At 47.1% G+C, this 26,597-nt stretch overlaps 1 protein-coding gene across 1 annotated transcript; it reads right to left on the reverse strand.

Moving 5' to 3' along the window:
• Positions 1-4,714: 4,714 nt before the first annotated feature.
• On the reverse strand, positions 4,715-15,660 carry LOC120924704 (E3 ubiquitin/ISG15 ligase TRIM25-like). The gene is made up of 2 exons (XM_040335719.1): positions 15,529-15,660; positions 4,715-7,591 (listed from the first exon to the last, which is right to left on the reverse strand). Exon 2 carries the CDS (start codon positions 7,587-7,589, stop codon positions 5,646-5,648), a length of 1,944 nt encoding a protein of 647 aa, XP_040191653.1. The 5' UTR covers positions 7,590-7,591; positions 15,529-15,660; the 3' UTR covers positions 4,715-5,645.
• Between the last annotated feature and the right edge of the window lie 10,937 nt (positions 15,661-26,597).

A 26,597-nucleotide genomic window follows, 5' to 3' on the forward strand; every position in this document is an offset into this window, starting at 1 on the left:
TTCTGATTGCTCCATTGTGGTAATTATCTCGAGCTGTCTAGTTAATGTATTCAGTACAACTAGTAATTAGCGTCACTGATGTCATTGTCTAAATAAATGTGTCTTCAAGAATCGGCACCGAGATGTCTGCCTGTCCTCTGTATGAAGAGCCCCCACTGTGTGAAAAGGGGGTGGAGATTTCATTGTTCTTTGATTGGTGATTAGCTTGTAAACTGTATATATATCTAGCTGAATGCTGCCATTAAAGCTGTCTTGTTCCAGCACTAAGCTTGTCTCATGTGTGGCTTTTTGGGGTGACTCCAGGAATATTTCTCCACGTGGAATATTGGGGTGATTTTCTTATGGGGAGAAGGGAAGACTTTGACGGGGATATCATTCTAATACCGTCACACACACGATCGGAAATTCCGACAAGAAAAGTCATATGTGAGCTTTTGGTCGGAAATTCCGGCCATGTGTAGGCTCCATCGGAATTTTTGTGTTGGAATTTCCGCCAAGAAAAATTTGAGAGCTGGTTCTCAAATTTTCCGACAAGAAAAGTTCTTGGAGGAAATTCCAAATCGTCTGTATGCAATTTCCGACGCGCAAAAAATACACGCATGCTCTGAATCAATTCAACGAAAGCTCGGAATCATTGCACTTCATTTTTCTCGGCTCGTTGTAGTGTTGTACGTCACCACGTTCTTGACGGTCGGAATTTGGTGTGACCGTGTGTATGCAAGACAAGTTTGAGCCAAGATTCCGTCGGAAAAAAATATGCGGTTTTCTTGTCGGATTTTCCGATCGTGTGTACACGGCATAAGTGTTTTTGGATCATATCAAATTTGAACCATTGTAGATCATTTTGGGCTGTCAATACCATCCCCATTAAAGGCTAAGTTCACCTTTCCAAAAAATATAGTTAATGCACTTTTTTTTTGACAGGAGCCTGCAGAACATTGTACCTGTGATCAGTGGATCGTGGGTGCAATGTCAGGCTCCTGCACACACTGCCTAGAGCGCTCTGCCTGTATCTCTGTACAGGTAGACAGTTCTAGGCAGTGTGAATGAACTACCAGTGTGCTCATCATCACACTCACAGATCATTGATACTACTAGCCAGATTCAGAGAGAGTTAGGCCGGCGTATCAGTAGATACGCCGGCGTAACTCTGAATCTGCGCCGTCGTAAGTGTATGCTCAAACTGAGATACACTTAAACCTAGCTAAGATACGACTGCCTGCGCCGTCGTATCTTAGGGTGCAATATTTAGGCTTTCGTTGAGTTTGGCGTAGAATATGTAAATTACTAGATACGCCGATTCACAAACGTACGTGCGCCTGTCGCAGTAAAGATACGCCATTTACGTAAGGCTTTTTCCGGCGTAAAGTTATTCCATCAAATAGCTGGCCTAGTCAATGTTAAGTATGGCCGTCGTTCCTGCGTCGAAATTTGAAAATTTGACGTCGTTTGCGCAAGTCGTCCGTGAATAGGGCTGGACGTAATTTACATCCACGTCGAAACCAATACGTCCTTGCGGCGTACTTTGGAGCAATGCACACTGGGATATGTACACGGACAGGGCATGCGCCATTCGTAAAAAACGTCAATCACGTCGGGTCACCCCCCATTAACATAAAACACGCCCCCTCATCCTCATTTGAATTAGGCGCGCCTACGCCGGCCCCATTTACGCTACGCCGCTGTAAGTTAGGAGGCAAGTGCTTTGTGAATACAGTACTTGCCTCTCTGACTTAAGGTGGCGTAGCGTAAATACGATACGCTACGCCGCCTTAAAGATGCGCGCCCCTACCTGAATCTGGCTATCCAAGTCCATCTGCCATGGTGGTCTAGTTAGGTCTGATGTGTAATGTAATAAAGGAAATAAACAACTTCTGCCCACAGTGAAGGTTATGAAAATTTATTTAGAAGTGAAGCGTTACAAAGTAAAATAAAGATTCGAAATTTGAGTTTAATGTGTGTGGAGATCAATAGATATAAACATGTGGATGAAGGATCCGACCTCTTCATCAACTGGGAGCCGTTTATCCTCCTGGACAGTTGTCATGGAGGACGTCCCAAACATCAACATTTTACACATTAAATCAATCACTTAAGAACCAGAAAAAGCAGCAAATCATTAATTACAAGATACATTCATTTTTTGTTCTCTCTAAACTACTTATCAGATTGACTGACCTCCAGACTCCCAAATCCCTCATTTGTAGAAGAAGGAGACCAACTCTCTCTATGTTCCCCAACAAGAGACATTAATTTCTGTTATCTCTGGACACCTAATCAGTTTAAACCGATCTTCAGACTCCCAAATATCTCATTGTAGAGGAGACCAACTGTCTCTATGTTCCCCAACAAGACCTTCCAAGGATCCGGAGATCAACAATTTGCTCTAATAACATCTTTCTGCAAAGTCATTCTACCAAGAGAACCTGTTATTATATAAGGAATCTAACATTAGCTTATAAGCACTTATGCCGCGTACACACAATCGTTTTTCGGCATGAAAAAAACGTTGTTTTAAAAAAATGTAATTTAACCACTTAAGACCCGGACCGAAATGCAGGTAAAAGGACCTGGCCATTTTTTGCGATTCGGCACTGCGTCGATTTAACTGACAATTGCGCGGTTGTGCGATGTGGCTCCCAAACAAAATTGGCGTCCTTTTTTTCCCACAAATAGAGCTTTGGTGGTATTTGATCACCTCAACAAAAATAGAGCGACAATTTTGAAAAACATGCAATATTTTTTCCTTTTTGCTATAATAAATATCCCCCAAAAACATATAAAAATACATTTTTTTCCTCAGTTTAGGCCGATACGTAATTCTTCTACCCATTTTTGTTAAAAAAAAAAAAAAAAAAAAATCGCAATAAGCATTTATCGATTGGTTTGCGCAAAATTTATAGCGTTTACAAAATAGGGGATAGTTTTATTGCAGTTTTTTTAATAATTTTTTTTTTTACTACTAATGGCGGTGATCAGCGATTTTTTGCGTGACTGCGACATTATGGTGGACACATTGGACAATTTGGATACATTTTTGAGACCATTGTCATTTTCACAGCAAAAAATAGTATAAAAATGCATTGTTTACTGTGAAATTTACAATTGCAGTTTGGGAGTTAACCACTAGGGGGCGCTGAAGGGGTTAAGTATGACCTCATATGTGTTTCTAACTGTAGGGGGGCAGGGCTGGACGTGTGGCGTCATTGATCGTGCTTCCCTATATCAGGGAACACACGATCAATGACAGCGCCACAGTGAAGAATGGGGAAGCTGTGTTTACACACACCTCTCCCCGTTCTTCAGCTCCGGGGACCGATCGTGGGACTCCAGCGGCGATCGGGTCCGCGAGTCCCATGGCCGCTGGGCTTCGGACCGGATCGCGGGTGCACGCCCGCGACCCACGGCTGGGCACTTAAAGAGGACGTACAGGTACGTGCTTGTGCCCAACCGTGCCATTCTGCCGACGTATATCTGCAGGAGGCGGTCCTTAAGTGGTTAAAACGATCGTGTGTGGGCTTCACATCATTTTTCGGCTTCTGAAAAACGACAACTTTTTTTTTCAAGCATTTTTATTTTTGTGAGGTTGAGTCGAGTAAATAGATCCTGCTCTTAAAATTGTGTGTGCCCAGTTTAGAGGAAACCATAAATGATGGCTCTGGAATTATTACTATCTCTCTGGTTTTCTCAGCAATACCTAATGCATGTGGTTCATTGACATATGTAGGCACCCCTGACACATGCGTCTATGTTCATATGTGCGTGTATATGCAGGGGGGCCTTTAATTTTTGGGGGGATTTAAGAGTCTCTCTACTGACACATCAGAGATCTATTAGACCAGGGGTCTCCAAACATTCGAAACAAGAGGCCAGTTTATTGCCCTTCAAACTTTAACCACTTCCAATACCGGGGGGCACTTACGCCCCTTCCTGCCCAGGACAATTTTCAGCTTTAAGCGCTGTCGCACTTTGAGAGACAATTGCGCGGTCGTGTCATTTTTATAATTTTCTTCCCACAACTAGAGCTTTCTTTTGGTGGTATTTATACACCTCTGCATTTTTAATTTTTTTGCTAAACAAACTAAAAAAGACCAAAAGTTTTGAAAAAAAAAATGTTTTTTTTTTGTTAGTTTCTGTCATAAAATTTTGTTTTCCCCTTCACTGATGGGCACTGACGAGTTGGCACTGATAAAGTGGCACTGATATGTAGATTTGATGGGCACTGATAGGTGATCAAAAAAGATAAGGGAAAATAGGGAAGGGGAATGGGAAGGGAAGGGAGGGAATGGGTTAAACCCTGGAAGGGAAAGGAAGGTAGTCGACCAGCAGGGGGCCTAAAGGGGTTACTATGAGCAACACAATAATGATCAAAGAAAGGTAATGATAATCATTACCTTTCTTTGATCATTCCCATTCCCCTTCCCTATTTTCCCTCATCTTTTTTGATTACGTTTTTGGTTACAGCAACACTACCCAATCGGGTACACGATCCTTTATAGGAGGTGACATTCACCACCTATACAATAGTGGAAACTTGCGCTATCCTTCCCTTTTCCCCTCCCTTTCCTTTCCCTTGTCAAAATAGCACTGATAGGTGGCACTGACAGGCGGTACTGATCGGCACTGACAGATGGCACTGATGGGCAGCACTGATGATGAGGTACTGAAAGGTGTTACTGCTGGGCAGTGATTGGCACTGTGGTGGGCACTTGTAGAGTTTATTAGTGGGGCACTGCTGGGCAGGTGATTGGTACATTTGAGGGGGCTATGCCGATAATCAATGTGCTGATATCAGCACAGACCCCCCCCCCCCCTCTGACAGGGAGAGCCTGTAAACGTGAACCGAGGAATGCCATTTACCGGCACTTCCTGGTTCACGCGATGATCAGCTGTGATTGGTCACAGCTGATTACATGGTAAGGAGCCTCTGATGTTCTGGTGTTCTATGGGAGGAATAATTCCCCATTATTGGCGCCAGTGGGAGGAATAGTATTCCATCTTTGGTATCCGTCGTAATATTACTTTGTATCAGTGGAAGGAATAGTGCCCCAAGGGCCAGATAAAGGACAGCAATGGGCCACATCTGGCCTACGGGACACAGTTCGGAGATACCTGTATTAGTATATAAGGTCTTCCCTGCCCTCCGCTGAAACTAATGAAGCCCACATTGTGCTCCATTTTCTTCTGCACACAGTTTTCAGGAAAAGTGACAGCAGAAAATGTGATGAAATCCTTGTTGATTCCAAGTTCTTAAAAGCTGGGGGAGATCAACAGATGGAGGTTCTCTGGTCTCCTTCCCCTCTTATCCAGTAACACTACACATGCATGTCCTGGGCCTGTAGGTGGGACAGTCGAGCCTGGGAAATATGGTGTGTGGCTAACCAGGGAAAGTACCTATTCCCCTGGTCACCTCCATCTTAAAACCCACATTGGGGCTGTGATGTTTAAAAGAATTCTCAGCTGATGTGGCAGCCATGAGTGTGTGTAAAACCCCTGCTGCTGCCAAGGTAAGCCTTATGTCAGTGGTAGAGAAAGAGTAAAATGTTGCCGACTCCTGGGCTGTTACCCAATGCCAGAACAAGCATGCAGCCTAAAACATCTGAATTTGTTGCTGGTCAGCGATCCACTAGGTGGCAAAGAGAGGTTTAGGATGAATATGACAGCCCCATTCCCCAGAACTTTTTAAATAAATCCGTATGTTCTTGTCCACTGCTTCCTCCTGTTGGCCAAGCATTGAACCAATCATATTCTCCATCCTGTGATGTTACCAGTTTCTGAGTAGATTTCCCCTCCAAATATATCTTTATACAACCTTCCCAAACACATAACCCAGCATGGAGGGGCTCATTGAAGGTGGTGGTGAAGGTGTGGAGGTGTTGGATCGGGTCAAACAGATCATAGAAGGAGATCAGCCCGGCCTCATAATCCAGATCTATCCCGACTCTGTTACTGGAGACACCGACGGGTAATCGGATCTTATTACGGTCATGTATCACTGAGTACCGATTAGACCCCCACCTCTCCAACCCCCAGGACTTCTTATTGTCCCCAATTCCTGACCGATCTCCTCTCCTGTCTATACTGGGGTAACACACCCCGACTCTACAGTACTCTGACCCCCCGACATCCACTTCCCAGTAATGTCTCCCTGAGGAGAACCTCTGACTGCTTATCACCTGAGGATACTGAAATCTAGCTGGTGTTTCTGGGTGATTCTGATTTGATGGCCAGGATGCAGTTTTCCTGTCATTTGATATATGTAGCTCATTACCAGCTGTACTCACATCCAGTAATATGTCTGTAACCCCCGATGTTTGCTGTACAGCCCCAATATTTGGCCCTCCAGCCTGGCGGTGTGAGTGTTGTATGGTGGGGGAGGGTTGGGGATATCTCCTGGATGGTTGTATGGTGGGGGAGGGTTGGGGATATCTCCTGGATGATTGTATGGTGGGCGAGGGTTGGGGATATCTCCTGGATGGTTCAGCATTGATGTGACCTTTACCCTTTGTAGTAGAATGTGGATAGACATGTGTGCCTGTACATTTCTCTACATTTACCCCAGACATGATATCAGATAAACCTGTGTTTAATGTGTGTGAGATCCCCGCCACATCCAGATCCCCTCCATCATGGAGGAGATTATCACGTCTCTCTCTGTCCTCATCATTTTCATCCTCAGTATCACACAAGTCACCTGTGTCTGATTCCTGGAGGACAGTCAGCGGATCCGTCATGTTACACAACTTCTCAATGTCCCCCATCTTCCTGGACAGCTCCTCCTTCTTTATTTCCAACTGTTGGATCCTATCAGATAGTGATAGATAGACCCACTCTGCCTGCCCAGAGATCTCACTCAGGACTCTCTTCTCCAGGTCTTCCAGACGCCTCCTGAGGTTTCTGAACAGGACAGTGACTCTCTCTGTTTCATCATCTGCTTTTCCTTGTACTTTCCTCCTGTGTTCCTGCAGACTCTGGACTCTTTTCTCCATCTCCTCTCTCTCCGTCATCAGTTTCTGCAGAACATTCCTCAGTTTCTTCTTCTTCATCTCAGAGGCCTCATCCAGAGTCTCCACCTGGTGTCCCCGATGTTCTCCGGCCAAACCACAGGACACACAGATACAGGAGGAGTCCTCAGTGCAGTAATACTCCAGAATCTTCTTATGGACTGAGCATTTCCTGTTCTCCAGGGAAGTGGTGGGGTCACATAATACGTGTTCTGGTGACTTGCTGTGGATTCTCAGGTGATTGTCACACAGAGAAGCTTCACAATGCAGACAGGATTTCACAGCAGGTACAAGAGTGTGAATACAGTAAGTACAGAAGACCCCGGATAACTCCTGATCTGGCTGAGAAGACAGGAAATTCTCCACGATGTTACGTAATGTTGTGTTCCTCCGCAGTGCAGGCCGATTGTGAAACCTCTCTCTGCAATCAGGGCAGGAATAACCTCCAGACCACTCCTGTGTATCCAACACACGACCAATACAGTCCCGGCAGAAGTTGTGTCCACATTTCAGGGTTACAGGATCTGTATAAATGTTCAGACAGACGGAACACTCCAGCTCCTTCCCCAGATCAGCAGTCGCCATCCCTAAGAGCAGAAGAGAGAAAGTGAAAGTGAAAGTATCTGATGCTCATTAACTAGTGTGACCGGTTCTATACATTCCTACAAAGGGCGAGGCTGAGACTGAAGTTGGCCATACACGAGTCACACTTCTTTTGTTCAACCAGTGGGTTGAACAAAAAAACTAACCCAATTCTTTCCCCTATCCACACATTGTGTCATTGTATTCAACAGCGGGCAGACGTCCTGCAGAGCTGATCGAGAAGACATTTTTCAGAAGGGCGGATGTACAGAAGTTGATCCCTTCATTGGTTTCCAACTAAAAGACAGAATCACTTTCAAGGCACTCTGTCTAATACATAAGTGTATTCAAGGCAACTCCCCCCAATATCTATGCGAAAAAATAAAAGCCCATAACCCCAATCGCATTCTGCGATCCACCAATCAAAACCTACTCCAGATACCCAAAACCAGATACAAGTCCAAAGGAGATCGAAGATTTGCAGTCCAGGGACCTCGCCTGTGGAATGCACTACCAACCACCATCCGACTGGAGTCAGACCACTTGGCCTTCAGGAGAAAGATTAAAACCCATCTCTTCTGAGGTCAAGGGGTTCCTTACCCATGAAATGGATACAGCACCCAGAGGCCATTCAGTTCGCATGTGTTGCGCTTTACAAGTCACTCACTCACTCAGTATTTGTACTTCTGTGCAACTACAGTGCCCACAGTACAAACATGGATCAAAGTCCCCACTGAACTGGCTAAATTTCGAACCATCTATGGACTGCTTGAGACTCGTAGTCATAGGAATCCCTATACAGAGGAACACAGATAATACATGGGAGGATTCCTGACAATAATCTCCCTATCTGGGGAAAATAAAGGACCACTTGCACGCCACGCAAGTGAAAATATGCGCCGTCGTATCTATGCGCCGGACTCAGAAACCAAGATACGCCTGAAAACAGGCTTCATCCGACCGACCTAACTTGCCTATGCCGGCGTAGAGTGGGCGCATATTTACGCTGGACGTATTTGCAGCTCCCATTGATTTTCTATTCACATATGCAAATGAGGGAGATACGCCGATTCACAAACGTACGTACGACGCAGTGCGCGTAAAGTCATACGTCCGGCGTAAAGTTATGCCCCATAAAGGAGGTGTAACTCAGCAGCATCCATGCAAATGGCTGCACCAGGGAACACAAGCCGACGTATTTTACGTAGGACGTAGCACTGGGATGCGTCCACGGGACGGCGCATGCGCCGTTCATTATACGTATCTGTCTGAGACTCAGCCCATCATTTGCATGGGGTCACGCCTCATTTGCATGGCTCACGCCCACTTCCACATACGCCAGCTTACGCCTAGGAAACCCAGCGCAGATTTGGCAGCACTGGCTTTGTGAATCCAGTGCTTGCCTCTCTGCGGTGCGTCGGCGTAGCGTAAAGGAGATACGCTACGGCGGCGTAAATATGCGGCGATGTATGTATGCATGCAAAAAGTAAAATATTTTTTTCCCAAAATTTACACTCTTTTTTTGTTTAGAGCGCAAAAAATTAAAACCGCAGAGGTGATCAAATATCACCAAAAGAAAGCTCTATTTGTGGGGGGAAAAAAACGTCAATTTTGTTTGGGAGCCACGTCGCACGACCGTGCAATTGTCAGTTTTTTTTTTAATAATTAACCACTTAAGCCCCGGACCTTTAGGCAGCTAAAGGCCCAGGCCAGGTTTTGCAATTCGGCACTGCGTCGATTTAACTGACAATTGCGCGGTCGTGCGACGTGGCTTCCAAACAAAATTGGCGTCCTTTTTTTCCCCACAAATAGAGCTTTCTTTTGGTGGTATTTGATCACCTCTGCGGTTTTTATTTTTTGCGCTATAAACAAAAATAGAGCGACAATTTTGAAACAAATTCAACATTTTTTACTTTTTGCTATAATAAATATCCCCCAAAAATATATTTAAAAAAAACATTTTTTTCCTCAGTTTAGGCCGATACGTATTCTTCTACATATTTTTGGTAAAAAAAAAAAAAAAAAAAAAAATCGCAATAAGCTATTATTGATTGGTTTGCGCGAAATTTATAGCGTTTACAAAATAGGGGATAGTTTTATGGCATTTTTATTAATTTTTTTTTTTTTACTACTAATGGCGGTGATCAGCGGTTTTTTTCGTGACTGCGACATTGAAGCGGATACTTTGGACAATTTTGACACATTTTTGGGACCATTGTCATTTTCACAGCAAAAAATGCATTTAAATGTCATTGTTTATTGTGAAAATGACAGTTGCAGTTTGGGAGTTAACCACAGGGGGCGCTGTAGGAGTTAGGGTTCACCTAGTGTGTGTTTACAACTGTAGGGGGGTGTGGCTGTAGGACTGACGTCATCGATCGAGTCTCCCTATAAAAAGGGATGACACATTCGATGACGCCACCACAGTGAAGCACGGGGAAGCCGTGTTTACACGCGGCTCTCCCCGTTCTTCAGCTCCGGGGAGCGATCGCGGGGGGGTGGCTAGAAACGAATAGCCGCGCCGTCGTCCCGGATCGCTCCCACACGATTACCGACCGCCGCATGTACCCGGGGGGGGGTCCCGATCCGACCCACGTCTAGGCAGGGACGTATAGGCACGTTCATCTGCCTGTACGTGCCATTCTACCGACGTATATCTACATGTGTCGGTCATTAAGTGGTTAAACTCTATTAAATGTTTTTCTTTACATAGAACATTTAACATGCCTTGACACTTAGGCTCCATTCACACCTAGGCGTTTTAGCGCGACGCTACAATACGCCGGAGGGTCGAAATTACATTAGTCTCTATGGAGACTGTTCACATCTCAACGCCGAACGCTGAAACGACGATCGCCTGAAGCTCAAACAAGTCCCGGACCCTTTTTTGTCGCGCGTATCGGGCGGTTTGGGCGTATTTGAGCGTTTCCATTTCCCATAGAAAGTAATGGAAACGCTCGATTCAAGCGACTTGCGCGACAACGGGCGTTTCGTCGCTTTAATCAATAGAACTTGTCGCCCATGCAGAAGATTAAAAAAATCTACCAACATAGCAACAAGTGATGAAAAGATGAGAATTTTTCCTATTGGCTAAAATAAAAAACGTCGAATTACAAAAACGTCGGACGACGCTGTATGCAAACGGGCAAATAAGCATGAATACGCGCAACAAAACGCCGAAAAAAAAAACGCAGAAAAAAACGACCGAACGACCGACGCTCAGGTGTGAATGCAGCCTTAAAAGGCAGCTCGATACTACCTTCCTTTACTATATGGTGGTTACCGGTCCTCCCCAAAAAAAAAAAAAATGAGACCGTGCAATTGTCAATTAAAGCGACACAGTGCTGAATCGCAAAAAATGGCCCAGTCATTGGGCAGCCAAATCTTCCGAGGCTTAAGTGGTTAAATTAAGAATATATACCACAATGATGTGAACTATGATTGAGACAGTGAATGAACGCAAAACTGAATAAGTCTCCTGATAGATTTCTCTGAGGAGTCTCTGGTTAAAGGATCGTTGCATCTCTGCAGCTGGCACCACAGAAGAGATGGGAACAGGAAATGGTACAAAAAGATGATAACTACAAACGTGAAAAAAAGAAACTCCTTGAAAATGATAGACGCAACAGTGCTGGCATTAGCATGGTTATTGAGGGCAAACTCAGTCCATGGTTATTGAGGGCAACAGTGGCGGCTGGTGCTCAAAATTTTTGGAGGGGCGCAAATGCAAATGCAGCCACTGTGCCCATAAATTGTCACCACTGTGCCATGCCATCAAATGCAGTCACTGTGCCATGCCATCAAACACAGCCACTGTGCCATCAATTGTCACCACTGTGCCATGCCATCAAACGCAGCCACTGTGGCATCGATTGTCACCACTGTGCCATGCCATCAAACGCAGCCACTGTGCCATGCCATCAAACGCAGCCACTGTGCCCCTTAATTGTCGCCACTGTGCCAATTGTCACCACTATGCCCCTCAATTGTCGCCAATTGTCACCACTGTGCCCTTTAATTGTCGCCACTGTGCCCATTGTTGCCACTGTGCATGTCACTGTGCCCTTTAATTGTTGCCACTGTGCCCATTGTCACTACTGTGCCCATTGATGCCACTGTGCCCATTGTCACCGCTGTGCCCTGTAAAATGCACTTACCTTTCTCCTTCCAGGTCCCTCGATGTCTTCTCCTACCTTGGTGACGCTTCAGCCAATCAGGTTACCGATAACCAGAATCGGCGAACCTGATTGGCTGAGACGGCCGTCAGTCTTATCCAAGGAACGCACCCCCCGTACGTCCCGAGGATAAGACATCCGGGAGACAAGGGCTGTACTCGGAAAGCCGCTGGCTCTGATAGGCACTTCTGTACAGCCAACCAGCTGCCGTCATTCAGGTGGTCGGCGCTCAACATCCAGCCACCTGAATAGACCAGCGGCAGCTGGCAACAATAACATACATTCATGCAATGAATGTATGTTATTTGTCAGTGGCGGTGCGGAGCCAGAGGGGGCGGCGCTCCAGCGCCCTCTATGGACGGACCGCCGCTGATAGCCAATCATCCGGATGGGCAGAAATGAAGGCTCAAGGATACCGTTTAACATTCTGGTTGACCCTTTCAATTTGCCCATTTGACTGCGGGGTGAAAGGCCCGGGAGAAGCTCAACTCGATTCCAAAAGATGAGCCAGAGCCCTACAGAAGCGAGCTGCAAATTGAACTTCCCTATTAGAGATGGTGTGAGGGCACGCCATGAAGACAAAAGATTTTCTTATTGAAGATGAAAGCCAGGGTGACAGCTGAGGGTAGTCCTGGAAGTTGAGGTAAGTGATGAAAACCTGTCCACAACCACCCAAATAAGCCCGCTGAGGGTGGTAGTTCAGAGATAAAGCCCATGGAGATGCCAGTGCCATGCTAGTTCTGAGGCCTCCTACACATGACAAATTTTCCTGCCAGGAAAACTGCCAAGAGAGCTTTTGGCCGGGAAAACCGGACGTGTGTATGCTTCCTCTCAGTTTTCCCATCAGGAAAACAGCCGGGAATCCCGGCGGGAAAATAGAGAACCTGCTCTCTATTTTCCCGTCGGGATTCCCAGCGTTTTTGTTTCCGCCAGATCTACTATTTTCCTATGGGAAACACTGCGAGGGCAGTGCCGATGGAGCATACAGACGGCCGGGATTCCTGGCCAAAGCTCCATGGCAGTTTTTCTGCCGGGTTCTCGGCTTTCCCCTCGTTTTTCTCGTGGACTTTTTACCGCCGAAAAAAACGAGCGTGTGTACAGGGCTTGATACATTGGGAATATTACAATACATTGTTTCTAGGTTGCTATTACATTTATTTACCAAGTGATAGTTGCCTTGGCCAATTGTTAGAAGGTCAATTGATTCCGCCCTAATTCTGGAATTGCTGCACTTCTCTCTTCTGTCACTAGATGGCCAGGTATCTGACGACATTAGATAGGACAAGGGATTAGGAATGAATGGGGTGTCTCAGCCAATGGGCAGGGATTTTCTTGGGTCCCTTGGCCTGCTGGGAGAACCTATTTATTTGGGTGGAGTCAGGTGATCGGGGGTTCTGTGTCACCTGGATGGTGGTCTGGGTGGACGTGTGTTGTATTGCCCCGGGCTGCTAGGCTGGAAACCTAAGGCCAATCCCGGGGACATCTGGCTGCTAGGCTGTCTAAGGGGCCTATACAGAAGTAGGAAAGCAGCGTAGGGTTGGGACTGTGGGCTTGTAGTTCAACCAGAAGTAATGGTTCTGCCAGGCCGGGGAACCAGTTGTGGTCGGAGGTAGAGGCAAAGCTGTCGCCACTAAGGTACCATCCACCTTGCTACCAAGGACCACTGTGAGGGAGCCGAGGCCAATACCAGAGCAGACTTCTCGCCAGCCGAGGACGGTGAAAACTTCAGCCAGCGCCAAGTCAGGGACCCAGCGGGACAGCAGAGGTGTCGCTTGTGGAGTGCCAAGCCAGGGACCCAATATGTCAGCAGGGGTGAAGCTTGAGGAGTATCTGAGTGCCAAGCCAGGGACCCAGAAGTGAAGGGAGGGTGAAGCTTGAGGAGTATCTGTGAGTGCCAAGCCAGGGACCTAACGTGTCAGCAGGGGTGAAGCTTGAGGAGTATCTGTATGTCCCAAGCTAGGGACCCAGCAGTGAAGTGGGGGTGAAGCTTGAGGAGTATCTGTGAGTGCTAAGCTAGGGACCCAACATGTCAGCAGGGGTAAAGCTTGAGGAGCATCTGTGTGTCCCAAGCTAGGGACCCAGCAGTGAAGTGGGGGTGAAGCTTGAGGAGTATCTGTGAGTGCCAAGCCAGGGACCTAACATGTCAGCAGGGGTGAAGCTTGAGGAGTATCTGTGAGTGCCAGGCCAGGGACCTAACGTGTCAGCAGGGGTGAAGCTTGAGGAGTATCTGTGCGTGCCAAGCCAGGGACCCAGCAGTGAAGCGGGGTGAAGCTTAAAGGAGTTCTCTGACCTAAAACTTTTAACCCCCGCTGTGCCCGGGCTGTAAAAATATACAAAATAAACTGTCACTTACCTGCCTACGATCCCCCGTTGTTCCGATATCGCCGTCCCGTTCTCCGGTCCCGGGCCCCTTCCGCTTCCTGTGTGTCGGTGACTCATAGTGCGCTCAGCCTATTAGCGGCCGATGCAATGTCCCGTCGAGGCTGCTGATAGGCTGAGCGCACTATGAGTCACCGACACACAGGAAGCGGAAGAGACCGGGACCGGAGAACGGGACGGCGATATCGGAACAACGGGGGATCGTAGGCAGGTAAGTGACAGTTTATTTTGTATATTTTTACAGCCCGGGCACAGCGGGGGTTAAAAGTTTTAGGTCAGAGAACTCCTTTAAGGAGTATCTGTGCGTGCCAAGCCAGGGACCTAACGTGTCAGCAGGGGTGAAGCTTGAGGAGCATCTGTGAGTGCCAAGCCAGGGACCCAGCAGGGAAGCGGGGGTGAAGCTTGAGGAGCATCTGTGAGTGCCAAGCCAGGGACCCAGCAGTGAAGCGGGGGTGAAGCTTGAGGAGTATCTGTGAGTTCTAAGACAGGGAGCTAATGTGTCAGCAGGGGTGAAGCTTGAGGAGCATCTGTGAGTGCCAAGCCAGGGACCCAGCAGTGAAGCGGGGATGAAGCTTAAGGAGTATCAGTGAGTGCCAAGCCAGGGACCTAACGTGTCAGCAGGGGTGAAGCTTGAGGAGCATCTGTTAGTGCCAAGCCAGGGACCTAACGTGTCAGCAGGGGTGAAGCTTGAGGAGTATCTGTGAGTGCCAAGCCAGGGACCCAGCAGGGAAGCGGGGGTGGCTCTTGAGGAAGATACTGAGTGCTACAGTGAAAGATCTCAGGGGATCCAGTGGCTCGTGGATCTGAAGTCCAGTGGGAGAGACTGGGAGCTCTGGGAGACTGGGAGCTTGTAGAGTGAAGACCCACAGTGAGTGAGTGTGGGGTAAAGAGAACTGTTCGTGTTGCAGACAGTTAAATACCTTTACCGTTAGTAACAGCTACAAGATTGTTGCCATAAGAGACAGCGGTCCTACCTATACAGAAGTGGTGTCCGGCTGGAGGCCTTCACCTGCATAGCTGTCCACCTAAAGAAGTCTCAAAGTCTGATAATTATCATTGCATCTACCCAAGGGTGTCCTGACCCTAAACCCTGATCCTCTCTCCCACAGTTCTGTTTAAGAGACAATAAATCTCTTTGCACTCAAAATGTGTCTGGCGCCCACCTGTTCATCTTGCATCACACCCACCATGCCTCGCAACCCACTCTACACAGAAGGATGTCAGCTGTCCCCAACTCTGGGGGTCACTATTAGGCATTAAGAGGCCTTTTAAACTATCTGGAGACATTGTCGCCCCCCCCCCCCACACACACACACACACACACACACACACACAATACAGAGAACTAGCCGGATAAACAGAAAGAATATAATAAAAACGTTACTTACTGATGCAATCTATCCGATCCAAGGGAGTGAAATGACGAGGAATCCTTTGTATCTGTGAAGGATTGTAACACCCAACGCAGTATTTCCCTAGACGTCTCCTTATCTATCTGCTGGAAAGCCCAGCGATCCCCTCACCCCTCCCCCTCTGGGCTCTCACCCCTCCCCCTCCGAATGAACATTTATTGCAAAACAGGAAATCACGACTTTAGCAAAATTTAGGAAGCAAAAAGTGCAAACAATACACTGCTATGGGACTTTAACCACTTCAGCTCCTTCCTGAGCAGGCCATTTGTTTGCAATACTGCGCGGCATTACTTAACTAATATGGTGATGGAGAGAATGGCCCAGATTCTTGTACACTGGGCGTATCTCTGCGGCGGCGTAACGTATCCCATTTACGTTACGCCGCCGCAAGTTTTTCAGGCAAGTGCTTTATTCAAAGCACTCACAAAGCACTTGCGGCGTAGCGTAAATCACCTGGCGGAATTCAAATTCGGCGGGTAGGGGGCGTGTAGCATTTAAATGAAGCGCGTCCCCGCGCCGAACGAACGGTGCATGCGCCGTCCGTAAAATATCCCAGTGTGCATTGCTCCAAATGACGTCATTGGTTTAGAATGGGAACGTAAATGACGTCCAGCCCCATTCACGGACAACTTACGCAAACGACGTAACTTTTTAAAATTTCGACACGGGAACGACGACCATACTCAACATTGGCTGCGCCTCATATAGCAGGGGCAACTATACGCCTAACGTAAACGTCGTAACTTTACTGCGTCGGCCGCGCGTACGTTCGGGAATTTGCGTATCTAGCTAATTTGCATACTCGACGCGGAATTCGACGGAAGTGCCACCTAGCGGGCAAAAAAAAAAATGCAGTTTAGATCCGACGGCGTAAGAGACTTACACCTGTCGGATCTAATGGATATCTATGCGTAACTGATTCGAAGAATCAGGCGCATAGATACGACCGGTCGGATTCGGACTTACGACGGCGTACATGGCGCTGCGCCGTCGTAAGTCCTTTAAGAATCTGGGCCAATATTATTGGATAAATGTTACCACCACAGTGTGACTTCTTCCTGATGGACGGAGAATACACTTTGTTGCATGTCTACAGGTAGAGATGGTGAACCCTAAAATGATTGTAAATGTTTTTTTCTACCCTTAAACTAATATTACACCTAGCTGCTCTGTGTAATGGTATTGCACAAAGTTCCTCTGAACGTCCTCCTTCGGGGGGGGGGGGGTCCCCAGTTGGTGCTCTTGGCTCCTCCTCTTTTTTATGTGCCCCCATTGCAAGTCAATTGCTATGGGGGCCACACCTGCAGGCTTGATCCGGAGTCACGCTGTGTGGGTCTAGTGACACACACACACACACACACACACACACAGCATAGCTCAGCTCCGCCCCCTGTATCCTCCTTGCAGGATTTGATTAACAGCAGCAGGAGCCAATGGCTCGCCCTGCTGCCTCCCTGTCCTGTGAATGCAGGGAGAGAGAGGAGAGGGGCACAGCACCGGATCGGGATAGGACTCAGGTAAGTATTTAGATGGGGGGGGGGGGCTGATCATGGATGGTTGTTTACCTTAATGCACAAAATGCATTAAGGTAAAAAAGAAACCTTCAGACTTTACAATTCTTTAACAAAGAAAGTCCAAGTTGTATTAAAGGGGTTGTAAAGGTAAATGTTTTTTCACCTTAACCACTTAAGGACCGCCTCCTGCACATTTACATCGGCAGAATGGCACATGTACGTACAGGTACGTCCTGTGCTAGTACCCAGTCGCGGGTGCGTGCCCGCGACCCGGTCCGAAGCTCCGTGACCGCAGGGACCCGCGGACACAATGGCCGCTGGAGTCCCGCGATCGGTCCCCGGAGCTGAAGAACGTGGAGAGGTGAGTGTAAACACGGCTTTCCCGTTCTTCACTGTGGCGGCGTCATCGATCGTGTGTTCCCTTTTATAGGGATACACAATCGATGAGGTCACACCTACAGCCACACCCCCCTACAGTTGTAAACACACTTCAGGTCACACATAACCCCTTCAGCGCCCCCTTGTGGTTAACTCCCAAACTGCAATTGTCATTTTCACAGTAAACAATGCAATTTAAATGCATTTTTTGCTTTGAAAATGACAATGGTCCCAAAAATGTGTCCAAAGTGTCCGCCATAATGTCGCAGTCAAGAAAAAAAAAAAAAACGCTGATCGCCGCCATTAGTAGTAAAAAAAAAAAAAAAAATAAATAATAAAAATGCAATAAAACTATCCCCTATTTTGTAAACGCTATAAATTTTGCGCAAACCAACCGATAAACGCTTATTGCGTTTTTTTTTTACCAAAAATAGGTAGAAGAATACGTATCGGACTAAACTGAGGGAAAAAAAAAAAAAAGTTTTTTTATATATTTTTGGGAGATATTTATTTTAGCAAAAAGTAAAAAATGTTGATTTTTTTTCAAAATTGTCGCTCTATTTTTGTTTATAGCGCAAAAAATAAAAACCACAGAGGTGATCAAATACCACCAAAATAAAGCTCTATTTGTGAAAAAAAAAAAAGGACGCCAATTTTGTTTGGGAGCCACGTCGAACGACCGCGCAATTGTCTGTTAAAGCGACGCAGTGCAGAATCGCAAAACCTGGCCGGGTCCTTTAGCTGCCTAAAGGTCCGGGTCTTAAGTGGTTAATGTACTCTATGCATTAAGGTGAAAAAACATCCAACAATACCCCCGTTTTACTCACCCGAGCCCTCGAAAGTCCCGCGCTCGCCCCCGTCATCCTCCTCGTTTCTGAGCCTGGGCGTTGATTGGCTACACTGGATGGATTGAAAGCAGCGCAGCCATTGTCTCGCGCTGTTGTCAATCACATCCAATGACGCGGTGCGCCGGGGCCGAGTGATACAGTGAGCAGCAATAGCCGCCGGCTGTATCACGGGAGCGCGCCCACAGGAACTCAACGCCATACGAGCTCGCATGAAGGTGTTGAGTTCTTGCGGGGAGGAGCCGAGACAGCCGCCGTGGGACCCCAGAAGACCGGGTTCGGGGACACTGTTCAAAACGAGCCGCACAGTGGAGGTAAGTAGAACATGTTTGTTATTTAAAAAATAATATTAACTTTACAACCCCTTTTAACCCGTACACACACACACACACACACACATTTATGTGACATCACAGAAGTGGGCCGTCTTCCCAGGTTCCGCATAGTAGACATGTGCACCGACGAAAAAATTTGTTCATTTTAGTTTTCGTTTAGTTTTTTTATTTTTTCTCGTAAATTAACCCCTTCCATACAGGGCACTTATACACCTTCCCGCCCAGACCAATTTTCAGCTTTCAGCGCTGTTGCACTTTGAATGACAATTGCGCGGTCGTGCTACACTGTACCCAAACTAAATTTTTATCATTTTGTACCCACAAATAGAGATTTCTTTTGGTGGTATTTGATCACCTCTGGGATATTTATTTTTTTGCAAAAAAATAAATAAAAAATTACTGAAAATTTAGAAAAAAAAAAAGTTTTTTTTTGTTTCTGTTATAAAACATTGTAAATAAGTATGTTTTCTCCTTCACTGATGGGCACTGATGGTACTGCACTGACGGGCACTGATAAAGTGGCACTGATGGGCACAGATGAGGTGGCACTGATGTGGTGGCATTGATGGGCACTAATATGCGGCACTGATAGGCGGCACGGATAGGCGGCATGGATGGGCTTGGATAGGCGGCACGGATGGGCATGGATAGGTGGCACAGATGGGCACAGATAGGCGGTACGGCTGGGCACGGATAGGCGGCATGAATGGGCACGGATAGGCGGCATGGATGGGCACTGATAGATGGCACACATGGGCATAGCTGGGCACTAGTGTATGTGTTGTACTAATGGATGCCAATCAGTGCCAAACAATGCCTGCCAATCAGTGATGCCCATTGTGGGCACTGATTGGCATCCATTGCGGCACTGATTGGCATCCATTTTTTGTGTCCTCCTCCCTGGTGGTCTAGGGTGGCATACCTTTTTTTTTTAATCCCTGGTGGTCTAGTGGGCATCCCTGGTGGTCCAGTGGGCATCCTCGGGGGGGCTGTGCTGATAATCGATCAGCACAAACCCCCCCCTGTCACAGGAGCAGCCGATCGGCTCTCCTCTACTCGCGTCTGACAGACGCGAGTGAGGAAAAGCCGATTACCGGCTCTTCCTGTTTACATCGTGATCAGCCGTGATTGGACACGGCTGATCACGTGGTAAAGAGTCTCCGTGAGAGACTCTTTACCGAGATCAGTGTTGCGGGGTGTCAGACTGACACCCTGCAACAACGATCGCCGCGATGCGCGCCTCCGGGGGCGCGCAGCGGCTCAGAATCCTGAGGACGTCGTATGACGTCCAGTCAGGATTCTACAACCACTTTGCCGTCGTCAATATGTCATTGGCGGGCGGCAAGTGGTTAAAAATTCAGAATTTGAAAATTACTAAAATTTGGAAACGGAACGAAATAATAAAATGAAATAAATAAATGACAGCGCTCGCAGTAGTGCAAATGATGTATCAAAAAATAAAGTGAAAACAATATATAAAGTAGGTGAATGTCCATATATTGGTGAATGATGCGCTCAGACTCATAAAGTGCGTTGCTCCAAACTTAAAGTGCCACACACTCCCCCTCCTGTGTCCCCACTCACCGGATGGAATGGACCGCCCAGATTTTCAGTCTAGGGGTCATTTCAGGCTTAGAGTGTTGGCCAGAGATGGCTCTTCACATCAGGATACCAGGGGGATCTCCAGTGCTCATAACAATCAAGCGTGGATCATAGTCTGGGCTTTTTTTCTGCCATAACACGGTAGAACGCCGTTCTGGAACCTAAGGCAGCCCACTCTGCACCGACTTGACGGGTAACACAATAGCCGGTAGAGGAAGTCTTCTGCACAACTTACTTTCTCTACCGGCTTCTCTGTGCTAGCCCATGATTGGCTTGGGTCAGTGGCGTACTAAGTGGGGGGCGGGTCGCCCCGGGTGCCACACACTGGGGGGTGTCAGGCTTGCGCCAACCCCCTCTGCGACTGAAGGGGAGACAGTGGGTGGATTTAAGCAGCGCAGCGACAGGTAGCGGCAGGTAAGAACAGTACACACAGAGAGCCTGTAGCGGCTTTGCAAACTGGGCGGGGGGTGTTCGCCGCACCCAAGTGACACCCGTCGGCACACCCGGGACCCACAATGATCCCCTTCTCTTGTGGCCGTGCCACGAAAGCTCTGAACTGTCTTGGCTGTCTCACACAGCCGAGCAGAGTGAAGCCGCCGGCACCCCGCCTCCCCTTCCTCCATGTAGTCTACATGTGCTGTCACTGTGCATCATGTCCCGCAATGATTTTCTGAGCCAAGGTACATTATGGGTCTGGAGGGGGGGACTGTAGTGTACTGTAAGGGAGGGTTCTGTACTGTAGGGGGGTCTGTATTGTACAGGGGTCTGCACTGGGGGGGTCTGCACTGTAGGAGGTATGTGTAACATGCAGGGGGTCCAGAACTGTTAGGAGGGTGTCTGTCTAACATACAGGTGTCCAGAGCTGTGGGGGCTGCACTGTTGGGGGGTCTGTACTAGGGCTGCACGATTCTGGTCAAAATGAGTATTCTGACTCCGATTGTTGTGATAGCGATATATCCCTTGCTGAGACCTCTATGCCTGGCCTGTATAAGCAGATATACTCACTGTGGACAATCCTTGTCAGACAGCTGAACTCGTCAATACCGATTCATTCAAAAGAGGTGTTTATTCTTTAACTTCAGGGGTTACAGCAGATAACAGGAACAGCAGATGAATGGTGATAGTATTGTACGGTCAAAAGATGATGCCTTTCCTACCCTGGGCAGAGTACATGAGTGTCCTTCTACATGTGGCTTGCTGGCTGGAGAGATGACACAGGAAGTACTCCACACAGGAAGCAGGGAGGGGCATACATACAGTGAAAATATGTGGTAACTCAAAGAATCACATAAAAACATGTGCATTGCAACAAAGGCCACTAGATGGCAGCATAGGATAACACATAGATTTAGCTATGAGAAAATAGTAGGCAAACCACACTATATAGACTCCAATCTATATAACAATGCTAATATTAACTGAGGCTATGCATCTCATATTCTATGCCCCTATTGGGGCAGCACACTCCCCGTCTGGCATGATAATGCCACTATTTACATAATACAATGGTAGTTATGCAAATAAACAACAGCGCAATTTGCTTGATGTCTTGAAAACCTGAAAGACATAATGGAGAACATGCATATAATACAACAACTATAATATAAGGCTTCAAGTTGTGACAACTAAAGTTCCAGATACTTCCTTCTCGAAGTCGCAGGTAGGATCCAACAGCATACCCAAGTAAGTTCAGTCTCCAAACGGCAAGAGCAAAATGAGTTCCGTGATAGGTCTGATGAAAGTCTTTACAGTCCCGTGTCTTGAAACTTTCACCTCCACCTTACGTACCTTACCGTCATCACTAGGAACGCTCTTTACAATGAGACCCATAGGCCACTCGACTCTTTCAGCTTGCTGATCCTTAAGCAGAACGAGATCTCCAACTTGGATGTTAAGGTTCGGGCGCTGCCATTTCCTGCGTCCTTGCAGAGTAGAAAGATACTCCATCTTCCAACGATTCCAGAAGCAGTTGGCAAGGTGTTGTACTCGCTTCCACTGATCGTAGCACAGATTTCCTGATTTAAAGTCTCCAGGTGGCACGGGAACAGTCCCAAGCTTTTGGGTAAGAAGAGTGGCTGGAGTAAGGATAGTTGGGGTCTCTGGATCTGTAGACACTGGAACAAGTGGTCTTGAATTGATTATGGCAGATGCTTCTGCCAGGAAGGTGGTTAGAATCTCGTGGGTAAGTCTTGTGGAATTCAAGTCCATGAGCATAGAGTCCAGTATTTTTCGCGTGATTCCTATCATTCTCTCCCATGAACCACCCATGTGGGAAGAATGAGGAGGATTGAAAATCCATGTGCAGCCTCTTTCAGCTAAAAGGTCTTGTATTGGCCTAGAGTTGAGCTGTAACTCTCGACAAGCTCCAACGAAATTAGTTCCACAGTCGGATCTTAGTGTCTTGACTGGTCCTCTGATGGCAAGGAACCGTCTTAGAGCATTGATGAAACTTGAGGCATCCATAGATTCTATTACTTCAATGTGTACTGCACGTACACTCATGCAGGTGAACAGCACTGCCCATCGCTTACTATTGGCTTGGCCACCTCGTGTTCTGCGGGCTGTTACCATCCATGGTCCGAAGACATCCAGACCAACGTGAGTAAAGGGTGGGTCAGTACTTAACCTGTCAGCTGGCAAATCTGACATTTGCTGTTGCTGATGTTTCCCTCTTAGTTTGCGGCACTGAACACAGCTGTGCAGTGTAGCTGTAATCTGTCTTTTTGCTCCTATAATCCAAAGGCCTGCAACTCTTATGGCTCCCTCTGTGAAGTGTCTACCTTGGTGTTTCACCCTTTCATGGTAGTGCCGTATGAGCAAAGTGGTGATGTGATGGCGAGCAGGTATAATGAGAGGATTCTGTTCTTGCTCACTGAACTTAGCCTTGTTTAGGCGTCCACCAACCCTTAACGTGCCATCATTGTCAATGAATGGGTTCAGGTTAGCAATTGGACTGTTTTTTGGAATGTCCCCCTTGTCACGGATACGTCTGATTTCTGAGCCAAAGACATCCTGTTGTACACTGCGTATTACGATCAGTTCAGCTTCAGCAATGTCTTTTGCAGAAAGAAGCTTTTGGCACATGTGCCAACCTTGACAGTGAGCATCTGTGAGCTTTGTGTGAAAGCAGTGTGCAATATGAACTAACCTTGCGGTGGTGCGTACCAGCCTTGTCCACTTGGAGAAACGTTCAAAGCGTTGACAGCCCAAGGCACATCTTTGTTCAGTTCTGGTGACAAGGGTTTTAACTTCAGGACGAACCTCTGGATCTTTGTCGGGTTCTAGAAGACTGAAGATGTCAGCCGTGGTTTCTTCTGGATCAGCCAACAAGAATTCAGGACCTGTTAACCAAGAAGAATTTACGAAGGCACTCGCAGACACTGGCCTGGTGCCATGATCTGCAGGATTAATTTCAGATGGAACATAATGCCATTGTTCAGGTTTAGATGATTTTCTTATTCTTTCTACACGGTTGCTGACATAGACATAGAAACGTTTAGTCTGGTTGTATATGTAGCCCAGAACAACCTTGCTGTCTGTGTAGAATTTGATGTCATCTATCTGAATGTCTAGCTCACGCAGTATGAAATCTGCAATCTCTACAGCTAGCACAGTCCCACAAAGTTCAAGCCTAGGAATTGTGTGTTCAGGCTTGGGTGCTAACTTAGCTTTCCCAAACAGAAACCCTACATGGGTTAGATTAGCTGAATCCCTTACCTTGAGGTAGGCAACAGCCGCTATGGCCTCAGTAGATGCATCTGAGAAGATGTGCAGCTCTTTCCTCCGACTGGTAGCAAGGGAAGTCGGAGTGTAGCAGCGTGGTATACGGATTCCATCTAAGGCATGTAACGACTGTTTCCAGGACTCCCACCTTGAAAGTTTGTCTATTGGTAGTGGGGCATCCCAATCTTTGATAGTCTCTGAGAGCTGTCTAAGTATGGATTTACCTTGTATGGTGATGGGAGCCACAAATCCCATTGGATCGTATAGGCTGTTCACCACTGACAGAACTCCACGCCTGGTAAATGGTTTGTCTGCAGAGCTGACTTGAAAGCCGAAGCTGTCCTTTAATAAGTCCCACCGTAGGCCCAGACTTCTCTGCACAGGTGGCATGTCCATCCCCAGATTTAAGTCTTTAAACCCTGTGGCATGATCGCCAGGTTGAAAGGCTTTCATAACAGCAACACTGTTTGAGGCAATCTTGTGTAGTCTGAGGTTAGCCTCAGAAAGCATAACTTGTGTCCTTTGGAGCAGGTCTATGGCTTCTTCCGCTGTAGGTAAAGATTTAAGTCCATCGTCCACATAGAAATCTCTCTCGACGAAATGTCGAGCATCTGCGCCATACTCCTGTTCTCCATCAAGAGCAGTCCTTCGTAAACCGTATGTTGCGACGGCAGGTGAGGGGCTATTTCCGAAAACATGAACCTTCATGCGGTATTCAATCATCTCATTGTTCATGTTGTTGTCACGGTGCCACAGAAACCTTAGGAAGTTCCTATGGTCTTCTCGTACAATAAAGCAATGAAACATTTGTTCAATGTCCGCAGTTATGGCAACTGGCTCTCTTCTGAACCTCATGAGTACACCTACAAGGTTGTTGGTAAGGTTAGGACCAGTGAGAAGAATATCGTTCAGGGATACGCCCTGATGCTTGGCACTGGAGTCGAACACTACCCTAATTTGTTTTGGCTTACGTGGATGGTACACTCCGAAGAAGGGTAGGTACCAGCACTCATCGTGTATTTGAAGAGGTGGAGCTGGCTCAGCATGCTCATTGTCAAAGATCCTCTTCATAAAGGTAATGAAATGGTCCTTCATTTCAGGCCTGTTCTTTAATGTTCGTTGAAGTGAGTTGAATCTGGATAAAGCCTGTTCCCGATTGTTTGGCAGTTTGACCCTTGCAGCACGAAGAGGCAATGGTGCAACCCAGCTGTTAGACTCATCCTTGAAGAATTCTTTGTCCATTATTTTGATGAACTCTCTGTCTTCAACTGACAAGGCTATTTTGTTGTCGTCACTTGTGGTACAAAACACTGTGGTACCTAGGTTGTCATCACACAGGATAGGAGTGGCATCAGGTACTTGGATGATGTCAAGAGGCTTCTCCTTTATTTCATAATGGTGAGGGCACTCTTTGAAGTGGGATGCGCGTCCATTTCCTAACATGTAAGTTTTGAAGGAGTGGATCTCAGATGATGTACACATTCTATCCAAGCATACATCGCCCACTATTACCCAGCCTAGATCAAGTCTTTGTGCATAAGGGGCATCCTCAGGTCCATCACACTGCTCACGTACCTTATGTACTCTAAGAATGTCTCTTCCTAGCAAGACTAAGATTTCAGCATTCATGTCCATTGCGGGAATCTCATCAGCAAGGTGCCTTAAGTGAGGATGGTGATATGCAACCTCTGGAGTAGGAATCTCTTCTCTTTCGTCTGGTATCTGGTCACACTCGACTAATGTTGGTAGGAGTATGCCCTCTTTCCCTTCGATATGAGACACCATGAACCCATCGACCCTTCTGCCGAAAGTCTCTACGCGACCAGAACAGGTTCTGAGAGTATACGGTGTGGCATGACCCTCAATGCCAAAGATCTCAAAGAATTTAGGCTTGACCAGGGATCTGTTGCTCTGTTCATCTATTATGGCATACATCCTGGCAGCTTTTTCAGGTTGACCCTCTGGGTATACCTTAACAAGGCATATCTTGGCACAGCACTTGTGATCTAAACCTTCTCCACAGACTTCTGTGCATGAAGAAGAAACATTCTCCTGGGCTAGAGCATGGCTTCGTTGCTCCCCGCCATGATTTGAGAGAGGGGTGGAGGTAGGTAGCTGCTGTGGGCTGTCTGTAAGTGGAGTAGGATGCATAGCTGTCACATGTCTTTCGCTGCTGCATTCTGTGCACTTGATGACAACTTTACAGTCCTTGGCAAAATGACTATAAGAAGCACAGCACCTGTAACATACTCCAAGTTTCTGGAGAATCTCCCTGCGCTCTTGTAAAGTCTTTGCTCTCAGCTCTCGGCATTTCTTAAGAGGGTGAGGCTTCTTGTGAATAGGGCACTGACGATTAGGATCTTTGTCACCCGAATTACTCTGGTATGCATGAGAGGATACGGGTGGTGAGATGTCTGTCCTTTTAACAGATATTGCTCTATGAAAGTCTCTGTGTTTAGCTGCTGTGTTGTCATACCTTGGAGATGGTGATGAAGCAGGCAAGTTGGGTTCACTGAAGCTGAAGCTGGGATCATTTCTCATCCAGGCTTGTTCACTGATGAACCTGCAAAAATATGAGAATGGAGGAAAGGATACGTTATAGTCTCTTTTGTACCTTGAGCCCTGCTGCGCCCATCTCTCCTGCAGGC

The sequence above is a fragment of the Rana temporaria genome, chromosome 1 (assembly GCF_905171775.1).
Source record: "Rana temporaria chromosome 1, aRanTem1.1, whole genome shotgun sequence".
In the NCBI taxonomy this organism is placed as follows: domain Eukaryota; kingdom Metazoa; phylum Chordata; class Amphibia; order Anura; family Ranidae; genus Rana; species Rana temporaria.

Bases quoted from the DNA above. Each gene is read 5' to 3' on its own strand.
- LOC120924704 (XM_040335719.1), bottom strand. From the start codon at position 7,589: ATGGCGACTGCTGATCTGGGGAAGGAGCTGGAGTGTTCCGTCTGTCTG.